The 22015-nt window shown below is 36.2% G+C and overlaps 2 protein-coding genes across 2 annotated transcripts; one reads left to right on the top strand and one right to left on the bottom strand.

Moving 5' to 3' along the window:
• Positions 1 to 1192: 1192 nt before the first annotated feature.
• Positions 1193 to 13661, top strand: ETFQO (electron-transfer flavoprotein:ubiquinone oxidoreductase). The gene is made up of 18 exons (XM_086232810.1): positions 1193 to 1894; positions 2142 to 2218; positions 2839 to 2945; positions 3555 to 3636; positions 3715 to 3823; positions 4270 to 4316; positions 4421 to 4495; positions 4888 to 5004; positions 5143 to 5211; positions 5919 to 6011; positions 8028 to 8130; positions 8965 to 9089; positions 9421 to 9470; positions 9571 to 9637; positions 10452 to 10531; positions 11772 to 11900; positions 11993 to 12059; positions 13392 to 13661. The coding sequence occupies exons 1-18, from the start codon at positions 1399 to 1401 to the stop codon at positions 13473 to 13475; spliced, it is 1977 nt and encodes a 658-aa protein (XP_086088936.1). The 5' UTR covers positions 1193 to 1398; the 3' UTR covers positions 13476 to 13661.
• A 3320-nt stretch (positions 13662 to 16981) lies between these two features.
• LOC147293266 (putative protein phosphatase 2C 39) lies at positions 16982 to 18022 on the bottom strand. Its single transcript, XM_086231039.1, has one exon. It carries the CDS (start codon positions 18020 to 18022, stop codon positions 16982 to 16984), a length of 1041 nt encoding a protein of 346 aa, XP_086087165.1.
• Between the last annotated feature and the right edge of the window lie 3993 nt (positions 18023 to 22015).

Below are 22015 nucleotides of genomic sequence, written 5' to 3'. Positions count from 1 at the left end.
TATCTTCCACGTTTTAAAACTCTAAACTCTAAAAAATACCATTAAAATTGTATACGTGTTATAATTTAAATGGATTAGTAACACCACGTCATTATGTCATGTAGTATTATGGTTATGTATCATTTAGCTTCATGTTAGCATTTTCAAAGGATTTCTTAATGGAGTTGATGAAACCAATTAATGTGCCAGGAGAAATTTTCAGGAGTTATGTGAGACAAAAAAAAAAACTTTAATTGCAAGACAAAACCCAAAATAAGCCTAAAGTAAAAGAGTAATTTTATTCAATATACCATTTTAATCCCCCTTAAACTATTTTGACCCCTTAGCCCAAAATATTATTTTATGACCTTTTTTTTTTTTTTTTTTTTTTTCAGACCAAAATACCCTTAGACAAATACACTGTAGCAACTGTTTCCTCCATCTTCGAGTTACTGTAGCAGCCGTTTCCTCCATCTTCTTCCTGCAGGCTACAGCAATTATGGAGAGCGACCTCCATCACCGGCCAACGCCTATCATCTCTTATCTCTATCTCTCTCCCTTTCTCTCTAAAACCAAATCTGAAAAAACAAAACAAAATTCGAAAACCCAGATTTGGATTTTTCTTTAAATGGGTTGAGAGGGAAGGGGATAGAGAGAGAGAAATTTATGGTCGTCATATGATGGAATGTGCTATAACTAGATCTGGTTGAATTTGTGGTTGCCACATGGTCGAATTTGTGGTCGTCACATGGTCGAATGTGTTATAGCCATGTGGCAACCACAAATTCAACCATATGGCAACAAAAAATTCAACAAGATTTGGGTTTTTCAGAGAAAAACTCATTTAAATAAAAACTTATTTAGAGGGTATTGCTGGGTTTTTTTGTAGATTTTGTTAGGTGACGTGAGTTTTTTTTCATTGAATTTTGTTGGGTTTGCTGCTGTATCTGCTGAGTTTGTTGGATCTAACTAGGAGGGGGGAGGGAGGGAGGAGGCAGTGGTTGGTTGGGAAAGAGAAAAGAAAAAAAATAAGGGTTTTATATATGAGGTATTTTTGACGTTTTAAATACAAAAGAATCATAAAAATTATTTTTTGCGATGGAGGATCAAAATAGTTTAAGTAATATTAATTAAAACGGTATATTGAATAAAATTATTCAATGTAAAATTTGATCCAAAAGACAAGAATCAAAATTGAAATTTAGCCGAAAAATGAAAATAAAAAAGAAGAGTTTGTGGAAACGTGGATAAGGATTAAAGACAAAGCTCAGTTGACACTGACACCACGCCAGTTCATCATCGTATATGAATATCACTGTTACATAAGAATCACAACTCACCCCACTGCATTACTCTTTTAAACAATACCATCACAATCTCAATCTGCTGCACTGCTCAGTTTCAGTGCTTCTCATCACCATGCTCAGGCTTCTATCAAAATCCAACTCTTTCAGGAAACCAAGCTCCGCATCCTCTTTTTCATCCAATTACTCGCAAACCCATTACCGCAGTTCAATAATCTCAACTTCAATCTCTTCCAATCCATCTGGGTCTCCTCCTAAAGATTCCATTTCCCCAAAACCAACCCATATTCCAAATGGGTATCCCTACATTCGGCTTTTGGGTCGAAATTTTGGTTATTTGGGCTCCCAGTTTAGTTCTGGACGGGTATTCTCATCTGGGTATTCTCTGAATTGTGTAAATTTAAAGGAAGGTGGGTTTTTGAGGGCTCAGAGTTTTGTGGCTGAAATTAGGAGTTTCTGTAGTGAACCGGACAGAGAGTCTATTCAATATGATGTTGTCATTGTTGGAGCGGGACCGGCCGGTTTATCAGCAGCAATAAGGTTAAAGCAATTGTGTCGTGAAAAGGATGTTGATTTATCAGTGTGTGTTGTGGAGAAAGGAGCTGAAGTGGGTATGTTGTATTCTCTATACCATAATGGGAATTTATGATATGATATAGTTTTGTTGAATCTTTATTGTACTTAAAAAAAAAAAGTTGAATCTTTGTTGTCACTTAATCAAGTTATTTTGTGTGATAAATGGAGAAATATAGCCTCATGAACTGAAATGCCAAGTGAATTGTGGAATTTTGTATGATTGAACTGGAGTTACAGTTCCTTATACTCTTATCCTTTTGTAATTTTTCTGATTTCCAATAGGTGCTCACATTATTTCTGGTAATGTTTTTGAACCCCGGGCACTGAATGAACTTCTCCCACAATGGAAAGAGGAAGAGGTAATTCCCCCTTCCCCCCTTCCCCCCTTCCTGCCACTTCTTTTTCTTTTATTTTTCTATATATTTTTTTTTATTTTTTTGTCTAAGCACTTGAACTCTTTACTAGTGCATTGATGTTTATCCCCTTTGGGTCACTTAAGTTTGTCATATGTGCAAATCACTCAAATTACAATTGGAAGATAAGAATGTTGCCTCTGTATGTTGCCATTGTTGCTCAGGTTTCCTAGTACCTACCCCAGATAGTTTTGGACAGTCTATGTGGTCTTCTTAAGTAGATTCCAAATATGGAATAAAATTGGTTCTTTTACTTCTTTTTGCTTCTTTCTGGTCTGTTGAAAATTCTTAATTCTAAAGGAAGTTGCTATGAAAGAAGTTTTAGTGGACTTTTCTTATAGTTGCTTTTATACTCCTTTCATGTTTACAGTCATAATTTGAACGAATGGCTGTAGCCTATCTTTCCTGCATGTACACAATTCATTTGTACCAAATAAATTCAAGGGATATCAGGCTTTATCTGTTAATGTTGAATGTATAAATGGCCGGGAAATAATTTGTAAATTACTAATTACATTTTCTTCCATTTTATTTTAATTCATATTTGTTGCCAACTTTGTTTGCAGTCCCCAATCACTGTCCCTGTTTCTTCTGACAAGTTTTGGTTTCTTACAAAGGATCATGCATTTTCACTGCCATCTCCTTTTAATAATAGAGGAAACTATGTTATAAGGTACTTGAAAATTATACTATTGGCCTTCCATGCATTTTGCACCGTTATGATTTCATTTGCCTTTCCTTTTTAGTTCTGCTGGAGGTTCTCAAGAATGCACTAACTGGCAACTAAGTTATGACTTAGTCGTGAAATTTGTCTAGAAATACTTCTGGGGTTTTTCTCCCATAACCCTTTTTGTTCTCATACACAATCTTGATGAGCCTTTGTTTTCCCCTTGATAACCCAATTCCTATTTAAGCTAATCCATATTGGAGCTAGTGGAACTTTAGGAGTTCTAGCACTAAGCATGAGACCTCAATTAAAAGGGAGAAAGAAAATATAGTGAAAGTCTATGCTCAGACATTTTAGGTACCACTATAACTCGTGTCTAATACTGAGCTTTCTTTTAATTTTTTGCTTGGTTGTTCCTGTGTGGTTATGTGATAGAATCTTGTTTAAAAAGAGAACATCTTCAAAATTTACAAACTTTTCTTAAGCTCCATTCTTCTTTTGTCAAGAATCTTTTCATCATTATTTAATGTTGCTTTTCATGTATAATCTTTGTAATACTTTACACCTACTATGTTGAATTCATTGAGCACCCTTACTGTGGATCTTGTGATGTAGTTTAAGTCAGTTAGTACGATGGATGGGAGTGAAGGCAGAAGAATTGGGAGTAGAAATATATCCAGGCTTTGCTGCTAGTGAGGTACTCCTGTTAATTTTCTCTTTCTGATGCTCAATTTACTGTTGAATACTTGTATTTACAAGTTATGTAATTGATCAGATTTTATATGATGCAAATGACACGGTCATTGGTATTGGAACTAATGATATGGGAGTTGCCAAAGATGGTTCAAAGAAGGAAAATTTTCAGCGTGGCATAGAATTGAAAGGCAACTCTCTCTCTCTCTCTCTCTCTCTCTCTCTCTCTCTCTCTCTCCCCTCTCTCTCTTTCTCTCTCTCCCCCTCTCTCTCTCACACACACACACACACAAATACACTCACAAATACGTAAATGCACAACACTCTGAGTATGTGGGGCAGATGTGCTGCTTGTGTTGATATTTTTCAAGCTTGTAAAGTAACTTGATACAAGCTTTATACCAATGATACATGTTCTATTAAGATTTGTAACTCGTTACGTGACTGAGTCATGTTCATAGGTCTTTCACAATTATAATCTTAAGATTTTGCCTTTGCTGTGCTCTGTCTTTTTGGAACTTTCACTTTATAACTCCCAAGAGGAAAATAGAGAACTATTTATTCTATGCGCTTTAAAAAATGTCTATAAACTGATATGGCTTACATGTACTGATAAAAGCATGATACTCATATGCAGGGCGGGTAACACTTCTAGCAGAAGGGTGTCGAGGATCATTATCAGAGGTTTCCAGAAACATTTCTTTTACTTTGAATTTGTATCATTGATTCTAAACTTTTAATCTTTGTTATTCACATTTAATTCTAATATCGGATCAATTTATATACAGAAAATAATGAAAAAATACAACTTGAGAGAGAAGGGGCATGCTCAACATCAGACTTATGCTTTGGGAATTAAAGAGGTAGCATACTTATTAAAATAAATAACTAAATGAAGTGGTAGGCTGGTAGCATACTTTAGATATCAGTTGTATTCTTACGGCTGTGTTGGACAGACTTTTTAGCTATTTGACAATTTTATTATATAATATTTACAGAGTACTTACTTAAAAGACAATTATGTCCTTCAAGGCTTTGACCATGAAGTTGAGGGGTTTTTTTTTTTTTTTTTTCAATAAAAATAAAAGAAAATAAATTGTTCCTTGAAGACTTACTAGTCTGATTCATAGCTGGTTTATTTGATCAAAACCTCATCCGTACAAAGTACGCTTTTTGAGATTCTTTCTGGGTCTAGGGAGTAAACCAAAAGGTTTGTGTAGCTTTTCCCTAAACCATAACACCATTATCTTCTCAGGTTTGGGAAATTGATGAGGGAAAGCACAAACCTGGTGCTGTGCTTCACACTCTGGGTTGGCCCTTGGATCAAAAGACATACGGGGGTTCATTTCTGTACCACATGAAAGATAGACAGGTAGGTGACTTTATTTATTTTTTAAATGGTTCTATATTTTATAATGGTTTTAAAATATTTGTTCTGCTATTCAGTACAAAAGGTGGTTCTGATTTAGGTAGTGCAATATCAATGTGTTTCTTGTTTGATTTTTTTCAGATTTCTATTGGATTTGTCGTTGCTTTGAATTATCATAACCCTTTCTTGAATCCTTATGAAGAATTCCAGGTAATTAAATCATTAGTTCTTCTTAATTTTCTAAATACATCATTTTACTTGGGATGCAATGCATCTCTCTTTAAGGATCAAGGATCTTGCACCATGTTTTTCCAGAATTTTTCTTTTTCAAAAAATAAAAATGAGCAAGAATTTAAACTCTCTAAGCAGACTGGTTGCAAATTCCTATTTTCCATTTCTTCTTTCACGGCTGATTGGTGTTACGGGCCAAAAAAGAATCTATTTGTATGCATTTGTGTTTTGTGCATGTGCGTATGCCCCATGCACATGCGGTTGGTAGAGTGGATACATAGAGCTTAAAATTTCTCCAAGTATCTGGGGAGGGGAGGAAAGGGAGGGGGGGGGGGGGGGGGGGGAGAATAGATAGAGAACTTAAAAGGTGTTTTGTTTTGGGTAATAACTCAAAAGATGTTATTAAGTAGAGGGAGTATCTTTAATATAACTTTCTTGAATTAAGTGAACTAAAAATTGCAATGGAGCTTCCCTTTCTAATAACAGATGAAGTTAGTAGTTTGGGAAAGTTTTCTGATATCTTTTGGTTGTACGTATTATAATTCCTGTTTGGTTACTCAGTTGCATACTTGCATTGACTGTTTGGCGAATGTGTTTTTATCTCAGTAACATCCAAACCATTCTTCTGATGTGTACAAATATTCCTAATCCTACTCAGCTAACATATATTGGTTTCTTGCTGATAGAAATTTAAACATCATCCTGCAATCAAGCCACTGCTGGAAGGTGGGACTGTTCTTCAATATGGGGCTCGCACCTTGAATGAAGGTGGTTTTCAGGTAAATTAGTAATTTCTATTTTTCAAGTTATATATACAGGATATGCGAACATCAAGAAAGTAGACCAATGAATTGCTATCAACCTAAATTTTTTGCACATGGCTGCATCATGTGCCATTTAAATTTTTCCATGGAAAATATTATAAAATCACAAAAGCAGCCCCTGTGTGTCCGCTGTCACCAATCTATGAAAATTTACCGAGAAGTTTAAGGCAGAAGGATTTAAGAACAAAGTTCTCATTCTTGTCCATCATAGTGGTTTCAGGACAGATGTAGTTAAACACATTACAAGCAGAGGGAGACAGTTTGTTCTCTTTCTCCATCCGAATTGTGTCTAATATCTAATGTTTTCTTGTCATATTGTCAATTTGAACCATTGATTAGATGGTTATTGTTTTAAGGTGTGCTGCTAGAGTCTAGCAACATAACATGTCATATATTTAAGAGAACATTAATCTTTATAAATAAATATATAATTATATAAATAGAAATTTTCTCCATTACGATTAACCGCACTATAGATACGGTTGTCGATCCATTAGTAGCCCATACTCATGAAAACTTTTTAAGTTTTTGATCCAATTTTCAGATAGGGTTGATTACCTTAGTGTAAGCTCATTGTTTAGGGCATAGATTTTATATTTTAACTCTCGGACTTTGGGAGTTAAGCAGCCATACCCAAGACTTAAAACCTAAAATCTAAGCACCCAAAATGGGGGAGTTAAAACTTAAAATCTAAGCACCCAAAATGGGAGAGTTAAAACTTAAAATCTAAGCCCTGGTCAGGTGCTGATTCATATGTTAGAGTGTGTCAATTGATTAGTGCAGTATATGTGGTGCGGTTAACTGTAACCTACATATATAAATATATATATATACAGATTTTCTCTAGGGCGGATGCGTCCGCTTTTTTTTTTTTTTTTTGGCGGATTCTCGTCTTCGAGCGCTCGGCACTGTTTCCTCCGCCGATTTTTTAGGGTACTTCCCCGACGGTTCACCCCATACACTCCAAGAGTGTATAATGGGGCTTGTGGACGCTGCAAGTTAGGTTTTAACTCTGGGATCCGCCCAAAATCCCGGAGTTAAAACCTAAAATAAAGTCGACAAACTAGTGCCGAGCTCTCGGGAGAAGAAGAAAATGATAGTGCCGAGCTCTCGGGAGAAGAAGAAAATGATAGTGCCGAGCACTCGGCACTGGAAATCCATGAAAAAAAATTGTGGGCGTCCTCTCTAGAGAAGGACTGTATATATATATATATATATATACATATAGATAAATAAGTCTCTTATGCGATTAACCTCACCAGAGTGGGCCTAATATATGTAAATACATATGAATATATATATATATTTATACCGGAATTCTCTTACTTGGATGTTTAAATCCGATTCAGTCCCCAGATTCAGCCGTCTACCACAGATCAATCAGCTAGTGTAAATTCTGTCTCTTACAGTTCTAGTGACACCCGTTGATCGCTTAGATTTTAGGTCTTAACTCTCAGGCTTTTGGCTACTATAAAAAACCTGAGATTTAAAACCTAAACTGTAATAATGAAGATTCTACATCCTAAAGTAAGCAACCTTGTTGAATAAAAAAAAAAATTAAAAGTAAATGCTTATAAATGGTTCCCAATCAAAGTACCCTTGCTTCTGGTAGTTGAATAATAAAATGATGATCAATCCACCTCCTCAGCAGATCGTTTGGCAGTGAATCTGATAGTTATAAATGGTTATAAATGGTTCTTACCTGAGATTTTTTTTTTTTGATGACTCGGGTATCCGGACCTTTGACCCGACTAATCCCGAGGGCATGTGTAGACCCATCAATCCGGATGGCCAGGACAAACCCCCAACTCCATTGAGTGTCAATAGCGGAATTGGGTGATGGTGGCCCCAACAGGAGTGTTCTTACCTGAGAATAATATTATATTTTTATACATATGTAAATTCAAATCTATCTTTCTATTTCATAGTATATGTTATACAAATACAAATATGATGCTAGTTAAATTTCAGTCTATCCCATATCCAGTTTTCCCGGGAGGAGCAGTTATTGGATGTTCAGCTGGCTTTTTAAATGTACCCAAAATAAAGGGAACACATACTGCAATGAAATCAGGTACCTTTAACCAAAGTTTTGTTGATCTGATTTATGTTTCATCGTATTGTCCATTCAGTGTGTCTAATTATGTGAAAATAATTCTGCACACTGAAAATTTTAAATGTTTGACCACAAATAATTGATGGTAGATTATATTTGTTAAATTACATAATAATTGTTCGTGGTAGAATGTATCTGAAAAACATGAGGCTAATAGTTTTATCTTCCTTGGAAGCGCCCCCCCCCCCCCCCCCCCCCCCTAAAAAAAAATAAAATAATAAAATAATGTTGTCTTTCTTTAAATTTTCCGAAAGAAATGAGAAAGTATCAAATATTGTAATGGCTTCCATTTGTCTGAAGCCAAATTCATAGTAGTGTTTGCAGATGATGGGCATGGCTGGATAGCATTTTTCCAAGTCTTTACTTACTTTACTACTAAGTTACTAATTGACATGGATTATCATTTTCCATATGGACACAGATGTGTGCACATGTCTGTTTTAATCTTAAAAAATATTAAACTGTCACATTTGAACCAATCACTTTATGGAGCTATAGCTGGTTTTTTTATGGTACATATTAATTGGTTTCTGTATTTTACCATGGAAGCTGACAAGCCTATTTGCAATGACTGAAGGAATGAATTGGTATTAGTTTGCTATATGGGTGATATTTCACAAGTTGAACCACTTGAAGTCCTCTTGATGCATCTGCGGGGAATTCTTATGTACCATGTGGAGATGCTTATAGGAATGCTATAGGAATCTCAGAATGCTCTTATGTGTTATATAAGTGCCTTACTTATACCAATTGCTATTTAGTTCGCGTAAATATCTAGCTTACTACTTACAGGCATGCTAGCTGCAGAAGCTACATTCGGTTTACTTCATGAAGGCTCAAACATGGAAGAATATTGGGATGCTTTGAGAAATTCATGGATATGGGAAGAACTATACAGATCTCGGAACTTCCGACCAGTTAGTAGAACAATCCATTGGGTTTTCCTCTTTTAGTCTGTAGATTATCTATTCCCCACTTTTCCACTAAAGATGGTAGTTTTTATTGTCATCATATTGGGGCTGAACTTCTTTTTTGAGCTGTATACTAATGGATCCAATCAGATAACTATTACCCCATTTTCCTCTGCATGAATAGTGTTATATGTTTTACCCCATTTTCGTTTCTTGTTAGAGAGCAAGCATGAAAAAGAAAATTGTTGTTTTATGTGGCTGGATTTGTCTGATGCACAATGTATAAGCTATTAAACTATACTGACATCAACCTTTTAAATAATTTTTATTATTGTAGGCATTCGAGTATGGACTTATTCCTGGCCTGGCCTTGAGTGCTTTAGAACAGTGAGATCTCATTGCTGCTTATTACATTGACTGATTACTCATTTTGCTCATAATATTTTCCTTGTTGAAATTTCACTCACCAATATTTTCTGCGTTGCAGTTACATAATGAAAGGAAGATCCCCCTTGACCCTGAAGCATGGAAAACCTGATCATGAAGCAACTAATGTGAGAATATTCTACAAACCATGAACTCAAATTACACTGACATGCATAGTTAGAACACTGCAGTTGGGCACTGAATGATTCAAATTTTGGGGCTTGCTTTGGATGACATTGTTAAAAGTAATCACAGATAAGGAAGAAAATGAAGGCAGGGCTGGGTCCTTGGTCCTTGGTAACCAGTATCAAGTCATCAACTTGAAGTCCACCAGGGGGCTAAATCCTCTCCTGCAAGTGGTTCACTGTTGTGAGGGTTGGGATTTCGCCCCCATTTGCTGTTGCTTTGTGTCCAAGTGACTTTGCCAATGGGCATGATACTATTATCTGAAATTTTTGCATAATTCTGAAATAATTCAGTTATTACGCATAGATAAATGGTTGGGATATGCTGATCCAAAACCAGTTATGGCCATTAACACTGCATGCATTATTTTGTAACAGAAGTGCTGATTTGATATATTGGTCTTTTTTCTTCTCCTGGTACATGATATACTTATTGTGACCAACTGAAATATGTACTCCATCTGTCTAAAATTAGATATAACATATGATCCTTGTCAATGCTACTGGGATTGTTCCTCCTAAACATCTGTCTTCATAATCTTCCGTTGAAGTTTCACTTGTTGATTAATATCTCTGACACTGGCTGCATTTTTGCTGAAGTTTCCAGTATGGGAAGGGATCTTTTGGCATCTTTGGATTATTATTTTCGTCTCATCACAACCTCTAAACTGGAACCAAACTTGTAGGACTAGCATGTACTAGTAAAGAATGAAAATATTTAGCTGCTAAGAACTGACTCGTGCCCTCATATATGCAGGTTGCACAGTTTCATTCTCCTATTCAATATCCAAAGCCAGATGGGGTTTTTTCTTTTGATGTTCCAACCTCCCTACACAGGTTTTTAAATACTGATTTATTTTGTAATTCATGTTTCTCCTAGTTAAAGATTGCAGTGGAATAGGTTACGGAGGTACCACCTTACCAGCATAGGTTATACAGTTGGGCTTTCATCACCCTACTTCACCTGCCTCAGAACTTAAATATATGTGAATACAATGGCATGGAATGGACCTTTCTCTGTGCATATCAATGTTTAAAGAAATCTCACTTCTTTGTGAATGAAGTAATGGACACCAACCTGCACAAAAGTTAAGGAGCCCAGAGTATCTATGTGCCTAAAGAAAGCCCTCTTATTATTGTAGAGCTCACTTCCATGAAAATTGCATGCTAGTAGTTAGATACTCTTAGACAGTTATATTTTGTCCTGCCCACAGGTTAAGTGTGTTATCCCATTTTAGCAGAAATAGTTTGGTAAGGCCAACCTCTGATACAAATGTGTCTCATTTTCCCTCTCTTGGTATTCGAGGATGAAAATGGAGGTTCCACTTCCATATGGTTTAAGTGGGCAAATGAAGACTTGAGAAGTAGAGATGTGCTAGGCTGAGAGCATAGACCAGAAAATAAGCTGAGTGCTTAGATAAAAAGGACTTCTTCTTTGTTATGGGAAAGAAATAAAAGAACTTGGATATTTTCGTGGTTAACTAGAACCAGAAGAGTACAAAGGATCCTTGTAGTTGACTGCCAATAGTTTGGAGTTCTATTGGGTTTTTAACTATTGTCATTTATGTTTGGGTAGAAATCAAATACAATATTAGAGATGACGTATGCTGTCAATTCCAAATAATTGGGACACATATCTACGTAACGTGGCTTCTAACCATCAGTCATTGTGCATTAGAAGACCAGAATATTTGATAAACAGAATATCCTCACATAACTATATTTGCCCTTATTATGGTGGGATTTTAATTTATTTTATTTCAGCAGCAAAATGAGTATGGTTTCATTATAGTGGAGTGTCCTAGTCATTATTGGATATCTTCTAGTGGATGTGTAAGTGTGCAAAGAAGACTCCTTTTTCTTTTTTATTCTTTTATGGACTCTAGTTAATTAGCAATTTTAATCTCTTTGTATATATGTGGTTTGTGTATTTGAGTAATGCCTCGGTGTTCTTGTGATAAAATGCTTCTTTACCCTTGAAAAGGACAAGCAATTCAAACTGATATGGACACTTTGCCTGTTTTCTGTTCTCTACTTTTCTAGCAAGTGCTGAATTTATCTTGATTTGCTTAAATAGGAGCAATACAAATCATGAACATGACCAACCAGCTCACCTTCGGTTGAGGGACCCCAAGATTCCTGAACTAGTAAATTTGCCAGAGTATGCTGGTCCTGAGTCTCGATATTGTCCTGCACGTGTATACGAGTAACGTCCATTCTATTATTGATTTTATTGTAGTGATCATCTGTCGATCTGTCGATGGATTACCTCTTATTAATCTCAACTTTAAAATGTAGGTATAACCCAGATGAAAAAGGTCAACTGAAGTTGCAGATCAATGCTCAAAATTGCCTACATTGCAAGGTAATTTGAATGGTAGTAGGAGCTACTTTTTAAATATGTCAAATGTCCAATATATACGCATGTCCAGGCACACACAAGGACGAAAAAGTTTTATCCTAAAAAGGGAGAAATTAATAATTTATTTATGTCCATGGCCAAAATATTTTGGGGACTGCTTTTATTTTTATTTTTATTTTCTTTCATTTATTTATGCATGCATATGGCATGTACCTTTCCTGGTTTGTCTTGTACTTTCACAGACACAATTGATCTTAGTGAGGGGAAGTTTTGGACTGCATTTCATTCTAAAGCATCCATGTTACATGATTCGAAGACAAAACAAAAAATTGCAAAACATTTTTGGTGTAATTTCTTATTATTTTTTTGCCGTTCTGCCATCAAATGGCAGGTTTTACACCTCTCTTTATCCTGCACCCCTGTCATTCTAGAAGTGGTAACCATATATAGTAGGTGAAAGTCTTGCCTGTGACACAGCGATATACAACACTCTTCTCACACCCACCAGCTACATGACCAGCACGAGGGGTTTGCTGTGAGAGGACCATTATATGCAATGGTTGCAGACAAGATTTTTCCCTCTGATAAGGAAAATTCTCCTTTTCCTTTTTAGAAAATTTGATAATGTTAAAGGCCTAAGTGGTAACCTACAAACTTCTTAGTCATCTTTTAACCTTGAGGGTCCAGCTGCCCACTTGTATTATGAAGTAAAAACCAGGCAATGTTTTGGTTTGTGAAAACCTGGCAATGTTTTGGTTTGTAAAAACCTGGCAATGTTTTGGTTAGTTGAAGCCTGGCAATGTTTATTGTACCATTGACTTGTTTAGTTCTGCTCATAGTTTAGGCTGTTTAGCAATGGCATTGGCCCTGGTCCCATATCCTCCCTGCCTAAACTTATATTTAGAATGTATGTAACCCTGTTCCGGTCTGGTCCGCTATGGAATGAACTTATAATCATGGAATCGACCCGATCATCAGATTATAGATTATAAGTTCATATCCCTAGCCCATTCCCATTCGATTCTTTTTCTAGACTGTAATTTTTAAAAGAGGTCCATGGAATTATGTGGGTGTTCATTCCTATTGTTTTTCAAGTTTCTGATATCTTACTTTTTCTTTATTCTAAATATGTAAATGATAGGAAGTTTGTTCTTGTTAGCAGTTAAGTAGAGTAGTTTCGTCCTTTACTCTAATTTTTCCTCCTTTTGTTGCCTAATGAATTTTCTCTGCCAAAAACTAAACAAATAGAGGCAGTATTTTCTTTCTGTGTTACTACTAGTCGCACTCCATCCCTTACTTTGAAGATGTACCAAGTTTTGGTTTAATATGTTCCAGGCATGCGATATCAAAGATCTAAAGCAAAACATTGAGTGGACTGCACCAGAAGGAGGTGGTGGCCCAGGCTACTCGATAATGTAGAATAAGCACTTGTTTTACTACTATTGTCATTGCTTAAGATACAATTTATGAAATCTACAATAATTTTACTCCCATGTAAATAAAAGATGAATCCAATCATGGTTTTCTGCAGTCTCACCATTAGCTATAAACATATAAGGTGGCTGGAGCAGCCATGATAAAAAATCAGCTACTTCTTTTTCTGCCTTTCAAATGTACATGTCATGCAAGGCAACAGGGATTCTGAGAACTTATAAGAATTGGTATTTTTTTTTTTTTTTTCTTTTAATTACAGTGAGAACTGATGAGAGTTGAACACAGTAATTGGTAGCAAATTATGGCATGTGCTGAAGGCACGCCTGTCTGTTTTTCTTGTTGAGGACCAATCAAATTTGTGCATGATGAGAGTTGAACACAGTAACTGGTAGCAAATTGTGAAATATGTTGAAGACTTGAAGGCACGCCTCTTTTTTTGAATTTTTCGGTGCCAAGGATAAAAAAAGAATGCCTATTTTTTTTTGGTTACAAAAAGGAACGCCTATTAGTGTAACTAGAAATGTATGTTTTGTTTGATGACCAACACCAGTTGAAAAAGCAAGCTCATGCAAAACCAAATTTGTATAGCTGTGTAATCGAATGCGTATTAAAATAAGAGCTTTGGATTTGACTAATTAAATTAAATTAATTTTTTCTGGGTCTCTTCTTAGTCCACAATGAAAAATACAGTAATACAACGGTACAGGCGTGAACCCTGTCGAGTAGTGCTTTCTTTTCCTCTTCAAATTCAAGAACAGTACACTAGGTCCCACATATTTCAGCAGCTAAAACTAGAAGGTAATCAGTTCAAAACTCAGAAATTCCAAGTATAATCACCACTCCCATATGAGCGTTCATATTCCTCATAATCATCAGACAACAATCACAATCAGAAAAATCCAGATGGGTCACCTTCATCATATATGCCAACACAAATATGATCTTTACACATATGCTAAATTTTCACTTGCTCATTAGAGCCTTTCAATCTACCATTTCTTATACATATGAGCTAAAGTCTCTTAATCAAGCAGTAAAGATTTCTCAGTGGCAAAAAAAAAAAAAAAAAAAGCAGTAAATATTTCTCATTGGAAAGATGATATGGCCACTGAAATTAAGGGTGGGTACGATGGGTAGCGTCAATTTTGGGCCCAACCCGACCACTGAACCAACATGCTAGGTTTAGGCTTAATGGCCCACCGAGACCGACTACTAATGGGCCATCACTGAACCAACCCAACCCAATTGTGAACGAGTTGGGTCTGTCGGTTGTCAGGTTTAGGTCGAAATGAAACAAAGCCTATTTCCAGGCCCATAATTTCTAGGCCAGTAATGCCGATTTAGCTTTTGCAATTTGATTAGGTCTAAATTCTAGTTTTTCGGGCCTAGTTATTCAAATTTAATACAAACATATCAAAAACAAAAAGTAAATTAGTAATTAGTAATTAATATTTACTAATGTGAATTTAAAAACAAGTAGAAACTAGCAAGTTTTATTAAGTTCTTCCATGGACCATAGTTCATCATCAAGTTCATAAATTTCATTTATACTCTTGATGCACAAATTTCGCCAAGCCATCAACATAGCCTTTGACCTCCATGTCAAGGCTTTCGTCGATCACTACGTCACTCTCCTTCTACCCTGCACACTAGAACAAAGAACACTAAGCGTAATCACACATTTTCAGAGTAGTCTAGAGAGCTAGGGTTGCATGTCATACCTGAGGGCTATCGTGCACTATTTATAGTGATTATGGCCGAGGGTCTCCTAGTCCTTATTCAATTGGGGTTCCTGATAGCTTGCCGCCTAAATCTAACTTAGGATAGGCCATGACTCCTTGTTCAAGTAGAACACGCCTTCTCCTAGGCTAATTCTCACGCAAGCTAGGCCTTCTATCCAAGAAGCTCATCCACTCTACCCTAATCGCCTACGGACCTTACCTCCTGGGACCCCATAGGTCCCTAAATGCCATCCTGGGCTGACACCAGTACCGAGCCATCTCCAGAGCGCCCCTCTTCCCCAAGGTGTCCCTCAGGTGTGGGCCTCTGAGACTCCTCACAACGAAGTCCTAAGTCTATATCATCAGGTTTGGGCCTTCTATTAGTGCCGAGGCTAAGATACCCTTAGCCTAGGTCCTTTTAGGCCTTGCATCTTTATGATATCGAGTGCTCGTATCCATGAATGCCAACTCATGGTCCATCATAGACTACTAACCCGTGTCTAAGCCGAGACTATCTTAGCCTCTCTTCTTTGGGTCACCAAGCCTTACTGACCTTGACCCACGGGTCGTTAAGCCCATAATTGGTCCTTGGTCCCTTGGGTCTCAAGCCCATGCTTTGGGCTTTGCCCCATCCACTAGGCATTTCGAGCTTATGGATGCGTTTCTAGTCTCTTGAGAATTTTTCTTAGCCTATGTCTAGGCAAAAACCGATCTCAAGACTCGTCGTTTTCATTTCAACGACACATAGTTCTGCTTGATCATTACGAGTATCAACAGAAGTCCCCCAAGTTCCCAGGCCAAAAGATACTTCTTGGTTAGGATCATTCTTGTAGCTCTCTCTCTTACAGCTCATTCTTTTAGTCCTCTCTCTCTCTCTCTCTCTCTCTCTCTCTCTCTCTCTCTCTCTCTCTCTCTCAAACACACACACACACACACACACACAAACTTCAGTAGTCTCAACGTCTCTGTAGCTATTATGCAAAAGTCAGTGGATGAGTGATACCACGCACCTTTGCGGACTTTCACACACATCACACATGTTGATATTCCCCTCAATTTGGCCCTGCGACACTAGACAACAAACTGGTATTGGGTTTTAGCTGGTTCAATATCTTTATAATAATGCTAGTTGTCCCACATTTTTTCTCCCACATTTGTATCCCACCTGATATGTTATTACTTTACTGGAAGAGTATTTCATTTTTCTTTTTTAGGTTTTATTTTTTAATTTTTAGTGCCCAATGTATGAATGCCATGTAAGATGGTATGAAATTGTGGTATAAAAATATGGTAAGTGTAGCAGTACTGATATCTTTATCAGTAGTGCTACAGATACCACATTTTTATACCATAATTTCATACCACCTTATGTGGCAACTTACATGGCATTCATACATTGGATACTAAAAAATAAAAAGAAAAACCCAAAAAGAAAAAGAAAAATATTGTCCAATAAAGTAATGACATGTCAGATGGTATAAATATGTGGTATAAGAATGTGGTAAGTATAGCATTATTCTATCTTTATATACCAATGGATGACTCTTCACTTTTCTGAGGAACAGAGCAGCTACCAATTGAATTACTTGTAAATCCATTTATTTGCAGGGCGTCCATATATAAGTGTTTATATTCAAATTTTGGCGAATAATATTATAAATTTTGAAGGGTGAATTAATTAATGGACAATTAAAATTCTGTAAAGTAATTAAATATATATGAAATTAATGATACATCATATATACATGACCAAAATCTTCCATTCATTATTCACCGAAATCTTACAACTAGACTTGAAAGATCCGCAGTGGGATCATCAAAGCTTTGCACACCGCGTGCGATTGCTTGTAGATTAAGGCGTTGTGCTGCATCCGGAGGATTTTGTATTTGTCTGATGGAATCCACAAGTTGTTGGTTGGACATCATATTATGTAGTACTGGATAACTTACCAGAACCAGGAATTCTGTTTCATAATCTATCATCTTCACCACCATATGAGGTTCACAACTGATATATCTCTTAAGAGATTTGAAACCAAATCCCTTGGATTGCCTAATCTCCCCTATTTCATTTTTGACCACATGATCAACAGAGAGTTGTTCAGCTATACCATTCTTGCAACATATAATAGCTCGAGAATTCCCAACATTGGCTACCACCAACTTATAATTTGACTGTCCATGCAACTTCATTAATATTGCAGTAACTGCAGTTGAACCCGCTAACCCCTTATAACCATCAAGTTTTGGATCTTCCAGAATTCTAGTAGCTGTTATAAAATATCCTTGTCTCACTGCATGTGTTGTGTCTGACAAGAAAGTAGGTTGTGCTAAGATAGTGTTAAACAGATGATTTCGCAAGTATGCAGAAACTCTATTGGTTAAATAGCCATCAAATATTGCAAATAATAATACCTCATGCTCGCCAATTTTACAAGTATTTGCAACAACATAGTCACGCATAGGTTGGGAATTTACATTGGACTTTATTAAGTTGAAGCCATATGTCACACTTACATGATTGGAGTCATTTGACATCATACTATTTTTTTGTTCATAGTTGGGAATATTTGTTGATTTTGAGCCTCTTCTTTCGGTCGAAATTTCTGATGGTGATCCTTTACCTAATCCAACTATATTTTTCCTGCTGGAACCTACAACTCTTTCCTCCACATTATGGATAATTTTATGGATAATATTTTTAGGGTTGAAGAGATCTTCACTAGAATTAGAAGCAAGTGAAGAGAGAATCTTAGAGTGGAGGGGATGTGAAGAGAAATATTGAACATGATCATTAGCTTCCACAACCATTGATACTAGTAAAAAATTAATCACAACACTCATTACTATCACCGTAATTTTCACCAAAAGTCTCTCCCCAACAATCATTTCTATGGTTTAAGGTTCCACTCTTAATACATATTTCTAAGTAAATAAAAGAACACCATTTATAGGAAAATTAGGAAAGTTACTTCTTAGTATTGGACCCAATAAAAAAATTTTCTTAATTAATAAGGATGAGTTTTTAATTCAAGAGAAGTTTTTGGTGCCTCTAATATTATTGTTTGGTTAAAGCATTAAATGAATTTGAGATCAGTTGCTATACGGTGAAATGGATATAATTAACAATCAAGCAACTGGTACCAAAAAAAAAAAAAAAAACAGTGAAGCAACTTTCTTCACTGATCTTAGCTTTTGGTTGCACCCTAAAGTAAATAAAATATATATATATATGTATATGCATGCATTCTTGGGTTCCAAGATCTATTTGAGCAGTGGGCTTGCGTTATTATTTGTAATTAAGTATATGATCGATAATTTATAGTCGAGTGGTTTTTGACAAGTATGAAAAGATCGAAGAAAATAAAGGTCAAGTGACTTTTGGCTATGAATTTTAGCTATGGTTGTGTTTATTTTCATTGAATTGATTATATGACAATACTTGACTAGTTGACTCAGTAAGATGGATAGCCCTTGGGATAAATGAAGCAAGCTATGGACCTGAAAATTTTTCAAATTTATTTTGAAATTTTTTTAAATTTTTAAACAATATTTTAGATTTTCTTTAAAATTATTTTGGTGGAAATTAAATTTGAAATAATTACTCATTACTACATCGTTGCTATGGTTTTTAACTTCTAATACCATTATTGTTAATATATAACAATCAGGTTAATTTTATTAACAATCAGGTCACTTTGAGTTGGTATCATTATTGTACCCGCATTTACACTCTATTCAGACTATAGCTCACACAGACTTGCATTCACACACCCACACTCACATCCAAACTCAACCACAGCCACAGCCACACCCAAACTCATCCATCTTCTTCATCGATCTCCGACGAAGATGATTGAGCGCAAAGTTTAAGGTAGCTGGTTTTCCATACGGCTGTAGTTATAAGCTAGCTGGTTTTCCAATCCGAGAGAAAGAGAAGTCTGAGAAGTCGCGAAGAGAGAGAGAAGAGAGCTCGATCTGGACGACGTCGCAAGATCGAGAGCTCAGACTTCCTGATCAGCGAGTCGTGCCTCAGCGACAACCCCTACGTCGGCTTGACGCACGCCGATTACGACAAGGAGTGCAAGATCTGCACGAGCCCCTTCACCGATTATGGCAAGGAGTGCAAGATCTGCACGAGCCCTTTCGCCGATTTATGTTTAGGTTATTGATTTTTTTGTTTAGTTCAGTTTCTGAAACTGCATAAAAAACTGCAGTTTATGCAGTTTACAGTGAACTGAAACTGCAGTTTCTGGAATTACAAGTGAACTTTCTGCCGTTTGTGAACTGAAACTGCAGAAACTGCAATTTATTAGAGTTGAAACTGCAGTTTATTGGAGTTGTGGATTTGCAGTTGCAGTTTCAGAAACTGCAGTTTATTTGAGTTGCAACTGCAGTTTCAGAAACTGCAAATGAACTGAAACTGCAGTTTATTTGAGTTGCAAGCTTGCAGTTGCAGTGTAAGTGAAACTGCAGTTTATTGGAGCTGCAGGCTTGCAGTTGCAATTACTAACTACAAGTGAAACTACAGTTCCTGAAACTGCAAAGTGAACTGAAAGCAGTTTGTGAACTGAAACTGCAGTTTTTTTGGAGTTGCAAGCTTGCAGTTGCAGAACGATGCTTGTGAGTGAATTAAGATGAACAATTGTCGATTTGGTAAAGTTAAAAAAAGAGATCGATTTGGCAAAGAAAAGAAGAAGATCAGTTTTGAGCTGTTTGTGTAGTTGATTTTGTTGTGATACGTTTCTTTTGGAAGGTGTCCGCATGCATATTATTTTTTGGGCTGGTAGATAGTGTCCGCAAGTTAATAAAAATAGATTGAGTGGTTTTGATTAATATTTTATTTTGTTAGTACCTTATAATTAATGGACTCATTAAATTTTCCTCCTTGAACTTTTATTTTATAGTCAACCTCTAGAAGTCTTTTGACTAACGTCCCCTCAAAGTGTGATCGCTTGGGTTTGAATCCCCAACCTTATACACACAAATAAAACCCTCAATCAACTAAGCAAAACTTGTGTTTGCATTTAATTGTCTTTTTTTTTAAATATTTATCCTATATATATTGCTAAATATATGAAAATAAAAATCATATTTCATATTATTTAGGGAAAAATTTTCAAACTAGACTTAAACTTTGCCCCCTTTCAATTCAAGACATGAATTATGGATTGTACCAATCTGTCCTCTCAATTTTATTTTGGATGCCAATATGCCATTTATGTCAACTCAGTTGTGTAAATCACGCCATGAATTATAGGTTGTACCAATCTGTCCCCTCAACTTTACTTTGGATGCCAATATGCTACGTACTTCTGTCAACTTGGTTGCAAATTTCGTCCAAAAATTAGCACGTGTCACATACGTGATCACTTTTTCAAAGATAAATTCGTCATTTCTTTTGTAATACAAGTCCATAGAAGTCAAACCTGGCAATTTTTTGGACGAAAAATGTAACGTACTAGACTAACGAAATGGGAATATTGGCTTCAAAATTAAAGTTACGGGGGCAAAAGTTTTAAAGTCCTTTTTCAAACATTTTCCCTATTATTTATTTTCAAACATTCCTAACAGTCACAAAAAAAAAAAAAAAAAACTGAAATACTCACATTTAAATTTTTATTCAAACAACATAATTCAAATTTAAGAATTTCAAATACAAGGATTTCAAACAGGCCCTTATAGAATTGTGGATCGTGCCCAAGAGGAGTCATGATCTTCATCACCAATTGTCACACCCATGGTCTACAGTTAAGTCAGCTACCCAAGAACAAAGTTAGGGGCTTCAAAGGCACAGATTACATAAGCATGAAGAGGACCTAGTCGAGTGGTGTCATTGTGTCTTCATGATGTGAAATACATCACAAAGTATGGCATAACCAATATCTTGATTAGGTTGTCAAAACACTAAATGTGACCGACCGATATATAATCCCCCAAATGTTAGTGATTCTATTAAAAAGATATGGAAACCGCCTTTGCCATCACAGGAGACTTCCTAAAAGCCATTATAACTCAACCCCACCAAGAAAACTAGCAAAACTACCTTCCGATTCAAGGCCACAGATATTGAAGAACATAAATATTAACCTTCAAATCCACAAAACAAAACAAAACATAACACACCTGCATGAACTCTTAACTCAATCAATATACTCATTGTATAAATAGCAAATCACATTTTTTCTGATGATTCACAAATCCCACGACTAGTACAAAGCAGTCTAAAGAGAGAGAGAGAGAGAGAGAAAGACCTTGTGCAGCAACTATATATATCAACTATTAGTTCATGACACCTTCATCCCATTCACTAAATTAATGGCTACGTCTACTGTGCTGGTCAATTCAACAGCAGCTCCAACATAACTATGTGGTTTAGCTTTGCTAGGTAATTCTAAGCCTTCCATAAAAGCTACTATACTTTCATTGCTAAATGTTCTTCCCATGGTTAGTTCCTTCAACTAAGGTTTAAGTTTTAGGGTTATAATTAGAACAAAAAGAATAAAAGTTCCTTCAACTCTTCATAGGGCCAGTATCACTATATCTTCGCATAACTGTCTATTTCGGTTCAGCAAGCACCTCCCAAGAGATGAGAGACTCTTCCATGGGGCATGGAAGATTTAGTCCCCAAGAGATTGGTTCAACTCCTCACTCATGCGAGCTTTGTTAATCTGAAGCTCTTTTATAATTGCAGGTTGCTTCTGTAGGCAAGAAGAGAATGTCCTAATCCGACACCTATGTTCCTCAAAACAGTTGAATCTGTCAAGTTAAGCTGCAAGCGTGACCACCCAATTTCACCAGCTT

The sequence above is a fragment of the Dryas octopetala genome, chromosome 2 (assembly GCF_963921425.1).
Source record: "Dryas octopetala chromosome 2, drDryOcto1.1, whole genome shotgun sequence".
NCBI lineage: Eukaryota > Viridiplantae > Streptophyta > Magnoliopsida > Rosales > Rosaceae > Dryas > Dryas octopetala.
Note: the sequence above shows the minus strand (reverse complement) of the source record. Positions and strands in the feature narration are given on the sequence as shown.

Coding starts and splice junctions, on each gene's coding strand:
- LOC147293266 (XM_086231039.1), bottom strand. CDS start 18,022: ATGGTTGTGGAAGCTAATGATCATGTTCAATATTTCTCTTCACATCCC.
- ETFQO (XM_086232810.1), top strand. CDS start 1,399: ATGCTCAGGCTTCTATCAAAATCCAACTCTTTCAGGAAACCAAGCTCC. Junction 9,090..9,420: donor GATCTCGGAACTTCCGACCA/GTTAGTAGAACA, acceptor TTATTATTGTAG/GCATTCGAGTATGGACTTAT. Junction 10,532..11,771: donor GTTCCAACCTCCCTACACAG/GTTTTTAAATAC, acceptor TTGCTTAAATAG/GAGCAATACAAATCATGAAC.